Here is an 8196-nt window from a genome sequence, read left to right as displayed (position 1 = left end):
ATTCAGAATGACAAGTATCAAAAGCTCGATAAAGCAGTGCAGCCTTTTCCCTAGGGCCAGTAACCATGCAATTAATCATCACGTTAGTGGTACATATAGTAGAATGGAAGGCGAGCCTGACCCAAAGACAGATGATGACGATCTGGTCAACCACACACGAGGCTAAGCAAAAGCTCTAGAACATTAAACCCTCCATTGTGAATTGGTTCAAGGTATCTTTCCTATACTCTGTTTTTTCCCATCCGTCCACCCGCCTGTGGTGTTTGCATATGGTAACACTGCGTCTCGGGCTTTAGATAGGTTCGCTATGTGTAAGTTTTAGGTAAATAAAAGGAGATATGGGTGTACATTTGCTACTGAAAGGTGTTTTAATAATATACTGTATGCGAATTACACCGTTTATATTCGAAATAGGATATTGTTATTATTGTTGAATGTAAGCTGAATAACTATCTAAAGCCTGGGACGCAGTGTTCCCATACGCAAACACCACAGGCGCGGGTGTCGTTATCGAGAACTAATCTATCTTGGGGTTATTACCTTCATGATATTTTCAGTCTTTTGTTTATGTTTCTGCAGTAATCCTCGGCGGCTTGTAATACTACTAAACACGCAGCGGAGGTGGATGGGAGTTACTATTACGAAAGATCCGGTTCAAGAGTATTTAAAGCTGGTTCTGACTTTGATTCATACATGTGATGTTCATGATCTAGTATAAACAAAACAGCTGCATTGTATGAAAAGTACTGAGTAAGGTTCCTAAGCAAATTTATATAATTTATGTTTTATTTTATTTTATTTTTTTCCATAGGCTGTAAAGCTTGATCAATCTAAATGGGTAAAAAATAAACCCAGTAAAAATTACTGTGAACAAGGCAGCGTTGTGTTTTATGGAAACCGTGAGTTTATCGATGTTATAATAAACCATTGAAAAAAGTTTTCTCACAACTAACAATTAATTAAGTAGCCAACTACATATTAATGTGCTTATCCTAGTTGAGCCTGCTGAAGCTAAGCATTCACAATGCTTTCACAGCGACGTTCACTGAAAGAAGCATATTATTTATACCGATTTTTGAAATACGCTTCTGCATTTCCTCACATTCGGCAAATTTTTGGATACTAAGACAACTTTAAAGCATCGTGTGATTCGCGAATACCAGTCTATTATTTTGTCAACATTGACCGACTAGCCTATGGTTGGGCAACAGGTTGGTGTGAGAGAAACCAGCATAGGCCTACCACGTAAACAAAAACCAATTCCCCCTTCACTCTTGCTAAATACAGCAAAAGCGTATCATCATTGACAAGTATTTATTATTACAAATTAGGAAAATAAAAAAATCTATCATTGGAGCCGCATTTTGAGACGTATTTTCTGCGGTGTATCGATTTTGCCTGGAACCTGGTAATAATAATAATGAAGTACGGGATATTAATCTAGCTGAGAAGCTTAAGCACTTTTCAATTAACATTAACTTATGAGAAGGATGGGTATATTATTTAATGCCGAAATTTAAACATTAAATGTACTGAATTTCGTTAATTAATCAATTTGGAAAAAATTCTAGACCTATACTTTGTTTTTACACATAGCGTAACTATTTAAAGCCCGGGACGCAGTGTTACCATGCGCGACCACCCCAGGCAGATGGACAGATGGAAAAAAACAGAGTATAGTCTCATAGGGTATATATTTGTTATTACGCCTAACCCCTGGAGTTCCCAGGTCATTGTACTACAGCACGCCGCTAAGTGCGTGTGATATGCAAGACGTGAAGATGTGCATTGAACATTAATTGGTCCACTGGCCACTGCATCCATCTGCGTTGACACAGAAGCCTGGTGGTACCCTTTGACTCTGGTGGACCACGACCAAAGAATACCATGTGGGTCTGTTCACTTCAAATGGAAAAAACGTCCCATTGTGCGCATGACGTCAGTCGGGAGGCAGTCACACACACAGACGCAAGTTAACTTGGTGAATCAGTCACCGAAGGAGCTTTCGATACAATGCCGAATAATTTTGCTGTGTTTGGTTGTTTTCCCGTGAGGAATAAAGTAAACAACACTAGATTCTGTAGCTTCCCCCCAAAATGACGAAGATAAGAAGAGAAGGCCCAACAAATAGCTACTAAGGAAGCTCCACTGTGAGTCAACTACATTTGAGAAGAGCTTTCAAATGAGAGTAAAAAATAGAAAACTTTTTTTTATCAATTTCAAAGTAGCCACATTGTGTCTTTAAAGTCATTACTTGAGTTATATGCTGTGGTGAAGGAGAAGTCTGATATTTCATACATTCAGTCGCGAATTTTAGCGACAGTTAAGCGAACCGTTTAATCCCTGATGTTATGGGACGGACAGCCTAACTTCGAACTCATTTCGAAGAGGAAAAATCTACAAACAGGAGGGTGAAGAAGGAACGAGAATTGTCTTTTACAATGATTTCATTATAAAACTTGTCGCGAAAAATTAGTGCACGAATTTTCTGAGACATATTTCCCGCCCTTCCATCCATTTCCCGCTTCCAATGTGGCGAATTGCCACGTATCAGCATGACCACCTATCTTGGTGGTCTTGGTATCTGGCGGCTAAAGCACAATGGTTCTTTTTTGTCTGTTCACATTTATCAGTCATCGCCTCTCCTCCAGTATGGATTAATGACAAAATTCTTGTTGTCTTGTAAATTGTATGAAAAACATAAGAATGCTATCTTTTTTAAGAGAACAAATTCTCGATGAACTTAACTAACCTGATCCTCTCAGGTATCAACCCAAGCCACACCCCGAGTTCGCTCTTTCACTTCTAATTAACGTAGTTCAGATAGCAACACTTCCGGGTCTTGTGTGTGGTGTGCGCATGGAGGGAGGCGTGAATAACCAGAATCATGCATAGTAAGTAATCGTTCTTTTTTGTAGCCATCGTTGGGCTAATTGATGTTAATCTTTACTCTCTTTGTTTGGTCAACTTTCGGGAATGTGTCACCATTTGTTTCAGTGAAAGTGAAATTTGATTTAACGGGTTTTTCAGTGTCTGAGTGGTTGCGTGGCCACGTAAATTTTGTCTAAATTTGAGGTGCTGAGCCACCTAAGCTTACACTTTATTATTTTTTTCTGTTAACATTGAAGAGTTTAGCTTTGTAATAAAATTGTCAAAATCATCCGTGTTTACCTCTCAAGTTGCCCTTGTGTACGGGCTGGAACCTGTTCTTTAAAAAGGTAGGGCTACCAGCCTCACATCTGGCACGAACCTCAATAAAAGTCACCATAACTAAACTGTAATAAATTTAACAATATGAGGGAAATAGATGCATCACAGCTTACTCAAACATATACATGAAACCTTAATGTACTACATATGATCATGCACGCAGTGATAAGAACTACAACTCTACATTCACTTGGCAAATTTAAAGAAAAATCGCCAAAAATTATTTTCTTCAAAATCCAACAATGATCTCAATCTACTGCTAAATGGGTAAGCAACAGTTACATAACTCATTTAACATGATTACCTAACGGATGGCAAACTTATGAGGATAAATATCTGATATTGCCCCAATCACAGTACGAGGTTCTCTAAATTGTAAATGGCTTGGCTACACATACACACACACACACACACACACACACACACTTTCTACCTCTGAATGCACCAAGGAAAAGGAAGAATTGCGTTGCGCATGGTCGCTTGTCAGCTCAGTTAGAGACAATAGTATATACCACATGGGACAATTTTGTCAAATTGTTTCCTGCTTAATTTAGATCAGAATACAATTTTCACTAATATAAGAGTTAATATGACAAATGTCTATTGCATTTTTTCTTCCTAGCCTTTTTCCTCAAGATGATAGTGCCTGACTTTGGGTAATGCATAAGAAAAATGAAATGTGATCCTATTATATAAGTAAATTCCCTGTCAAAACGTAAATATAAAAGAAAACTGAGCATCCTCTCCCTGTGACATCATCAAGTCTGTGTGTGAGTTGACTGGCACAACGCATAGTGTAAAGGGGGCCTTAAGGTTCTTTACAGTGTGCTTTCCGCCCCTAGCTGCAACCCCTTTCATTCCTTTAACTGTACCTCCTTTCATATCCTCTCTCGTCTGCCATCTTACTTTCCACTCTCTCCTAACAATTGATTCATAGTGCTGTGAGGTCTAGACAAAGAGGTAGGTAAAGTAGAACTAACTTTATTACAGGTAAAGGGAGGTTTATAATGTTGGACCAGAGAGTAAGACAGGTAGCTGGGTACCAATGATTTATTACAGACAAACTGGGTTGACATAGACAGGTGCGGACGGATAAGTAGCACCGACTCGCACCAAGAGCAGAAATGACTCTGAGACAGTAGATTTGTGTTTCCTTACAGACATACATTCATAAATAACTACAGATGCAGTCTGTGTTCAAACATGGTAATTATATGGGTGGAAAGGCCAGAGAATTCTACACAATATGGAATACATTAGAATTCGGCATGTTGTCATAGTTAAATGAAGTTAGTGAAAGGACATTGTCCTTACAAATCCTCCCCCACCCCAAGACAATTATTATGGAATAATGATTGGATGAAAAATATCTTGGAGGCAGGAGGCGACCCCGTGTTCTTGTGACACTTGTTGTGGGGCATCATCGAATGTTGAGCCCTTCGGCGTTGCTGGCTGACAGGATGCCTCCCCTAGTGGTTGCCAAACTGTGGCACTGTATTGAGTCCACTAAAGGTTTTCTGAAGGTGAGTGGCCATAATTAGTTCGTTAAAGGCTGGGCCTAAAACGCTGTGTCACAAACTCCGGGGGGTCACCAGTTGTGAGGACAAGAGAGTAAGACAGGTAGGTGGGTACCAATAATTTATTACAGCCGAACTGAGTTGACATAGACAGGTACGGATGGATAAGTAGTACCGACTCGCACTGAAAGCAGAAATGACTCTGAGACAGTAGATTTGTGTTTTCTTACAGACATACATTCATAAATAACAGACAGTCTGTGTTCAAATATGGTAATTATTTTGGCAGAAAGGCCAGAGAATTCTACACAATATGGAATACATTAGAATTCGGCATGTTGTTATAGCTAAATAGAATTAGTGAAAGGACGTTGTCCTTACAATAATTACAGTGTGTGGACAGATACGTAGTGCCTGACTCGTGAGAGAGAGAAAACTGGGTTGGTGAGAGCGGATTTGTGTTTTCTCAGAGACATGCATTTACAGATAATAAAAGCTACAAAAACTGGATATAAGTGAATTATACATCAGTGGAAAGGCCGGAGAATGCTCTACAGAATAGTTAAAGGAACAATGCGGCTTGATAATAATATAAAATATAAACGGTAAAAAGCTTGTCCTCACAAATACTAACCGCCCCCCCACCCCAGGCAATAATTATGAAATAATAATGGGAAGACAAGTAGGAGTCCGGATTTCTAATTGTGATAACATGCTGGTGGGTGGAGGTGGCCCCGAGTTCATGAGACCAACTGTCTCGCGAGTCTTTCGACCATTGAGTCCTTCAGTGGGCTGGGTGACAGGATTCCTCCCCTGGAACGGTTCCTGTGGGGTTTGACTGTCATATGTGGGCGGCCCCGGATTCGTTTGGGTGGCTCAGTAATCTTGGGAGCTGTTCCGTTTTGCGATGGCACTCCTGCCGGGTTCCTCTTCAGCGCCGTCTTCGTCTATTAGGAAAGCGGGCTTCAGCCTGTTGATGGAGACCCAATCCTCAAGACCGTGTATGAGGTACACCTTGTCCATGCGACGGAGGCTGCAGTAAGGGCCTCGGTAAGGTCTCGTCAGTGGTGGGCAGTGGACGTCGTCCATGACAAAGACATGCTCGCAGGATGATAAGGCTTTGGGCTGGAAGTGCCTTGTCCTGTCGCAGAAAGTCTTAGGCAGGGCGTGAACTTCCCAGCAGTCTCACGAAGCCTCGTGATCGGGATGTCTGCGTCGTCGGTGTTCATCAGGAAGAATTCACCTGATACTGCCAATGTTTCTTAGTTGACTTTCTCTGCAGGGGACACCTCAGTTGGCCTTTGGGGTGGTATGGATGCCGGGGAGGACCCAGGGCAACTGCGACTTTCAGTTTTCCCCGTGCAGCACGCCATCAAGGAGAGCTTTAGGGATCAGTGGACTCTTTCCACCATGCCGTTGGTCGTGGGGTTGTAGGCAGTGGTGCTGCAGTGCGATGACCCCATCAGATGGGCCAGTGCGGCCCACAATTTCAACAGGAAGGCAGGTCCGAAGTCCATTGTGATGTCGTCTGGCACTCCAAAAAGGCTGATCCAACTAGAGAGGAGGGCTTCAGCACTGGTGATAGCTTCCATCATCAGGGTTGCTTCAGTCCATCTGGTGGACCGATCAATGACCGTCAGGAGGTATCTGGTGCCCTCAGATGAAGGCAGAGGGCCTACGACATCTATGTGGATGTGACTGAGCCTCCGTTTGGGTTGTGGGAACTTGTCTACACCCGATTCAGTGTGATGGCTGACCTTGCTAGACTGACAAGGGACGCAGTTCCTGGCCCCTTCCCGCAAGTCCTTCCAGATTCTGTGCCATACCAACTTCTCTGTCAGGAGGTGCATCGTTGTTCGGCCCGATGGGTGTGAGAGGCCGAGGATTACGTTGAACATGGTCCTCCTGCAGGAGGCTGGGATCAATGGGCGGTGGCGGTCATTGCTGTTGTTGCAGAGGAGTGTCGTGCCGGAAGGTCCGAAGGGCACGTCTTCCCACTTAAGGGAAGTGACGGCCGTGCGGTAGGCTGGCACTTCTGGATCAGTGGCCTGTTCCTGGGCGAGGTCTTTGTAGCCGATCCCGAAGTGAACGGCGCTGATCTCAATCTTTGATAGGACATTAGCCACGGGGTTCTTCTCACCGGGGATGTAGTGGATATGTAGCCGAACTCAGCGATGGCTGCAAGGTGCCTTTGTTGCCTCGCGGACCAGGCATCACCCACTTCGGTTTCCCCTTCAGGACCTCTGTCAAGGGGTCATGGTGTGGGCAATGTCTGGAATGAAACAGTGGTAGTAATTCACCATGCTGATGAATTTCTGCAGGACCTTGATTGTCTTAGGTGTCTAGAACCTCTCCATGGCATCCACCTTTGAGGCCATGAGGTGCACGCATGATGCAGAGATCTTGTGACCAAGGAAATCCAGCTTCTCTGCACTGAAGATGCATTTGCTGAAATGGACGAACAGCCCGTTCCCTTGGAGACGCTTCAGCACAGCCCGAACATGGTGGAGGTGTTCCTCTGGGGACCTGGACAAAATCAAGATGTCGTCGAAATAGCAGACACAGAAGGGCAGGTCTCCCAGGAAGCCATCCATCAGGCATTGGAAAGTGGCTCTGGCATTCCTCAGGCCAAAGGTGGAGTAGGAGAAAATGCAAGACCCAAACGGCATGATGATGGCTGTCTTGGGGACGTCCTTGGAGTGTACTGGAATCTGAAAATAAGTTTTTAAAAGATCCATTTTGGTGAAAACCTTCACTCCGTACAGGGCCCCAGTCAGGTCCTGCATGTTCGGCAGGGGGTAATGATCAGGGGTTGTTGCCAAGTTGTCACCGATAGTCTCCGCAGGGCTTCCAGGTACTGTCCAACTTCTTTACCATGTGGCGAGGTGAAGCCCATGGCCTCGAGGCTTTCCTGCAGATCCCCATTCGTTCCATCTCTGAGAACGTCCTCTTTGTGGAAGTTGGTGGAACTTTGCGTGTGTGGGAAGCCCCATGATAGTGATATGGTGAAATTCACCATGCTTGGCCGGGGTTCTGGCCACCTGATGGAGTTCTGGCTTAAATACATCAGGGAACTCCTACGGGAGGTTGCTGTATTTGTGAGGCACGATGGAGCGAAGGGTGGGGATGCCTGGGCCTGCGATGAGTGGGAGGGAGCAGCATGTCCCTGTGTTGAGTAGGCACTTGCAGCCTACGTCACCAGGCGCCTGTGTTGGGCCAGGAAGTCTGCCTCCAGGAGGGGGACCTTGACATTGGCAACGATGAATGGCCAGACATAACTGCACCCCAGGATGGAAATGTTTAGGGACTTCGTACCGTAGGAGTGGACGGGGGTCCCATTGGTGGCCACAAGGGTGGTTGTAGCATCAGGGGTGCAGCTGCGGTCCTCTCCTGATGGCCTGAACACTGACTGCATTGCCCCTGTGTCGACCTGCATCCTGCGGCCAGAGATTGCATTGTGGACATAGAA

The 8196-nt window shown here is 44.5% G+C and overlaps 1 protein-coding gene across 1 annotated transcript; it reads right to left on the bottom strand.

Moving 5' to 3' along the window:
- Positions 1 to 6118: 6118 nt before the first annotated feature.
- On the bottom strand, positions 6119 to 6577 carry LOC135213228 (uncharacterized). The gene has a single exon (XM_064247207.1). It carries the CDS (start codon positions 6575 to 6577, stop codon positions 6119 to 6121), a length of 459 nt encoding a protein of 152 aa, XP_064103277.1.
- Positions 6578 to 8196: the final 1619 nt, after the last annotated feature.

The sequence above is a fragment of the Macrobrachium nipponense genome, chromosome 42 (assembly GCF_015104395.2).
Source record: "Macrobrachium nipponense isolate FS-2020 chromosome 42, ASM1510439v2, whole genome shotgun sequence".
Lineage (NCBI taxonomy): Eukaryota > Metazoa > Arthropoda > Malacostraca > Decapoda > Palaemonidae > Macrobrachium > Macrobrachium nipponense.
This window is presented reverse-complemented; position numbering and strand designations above follow the sequence as displayed.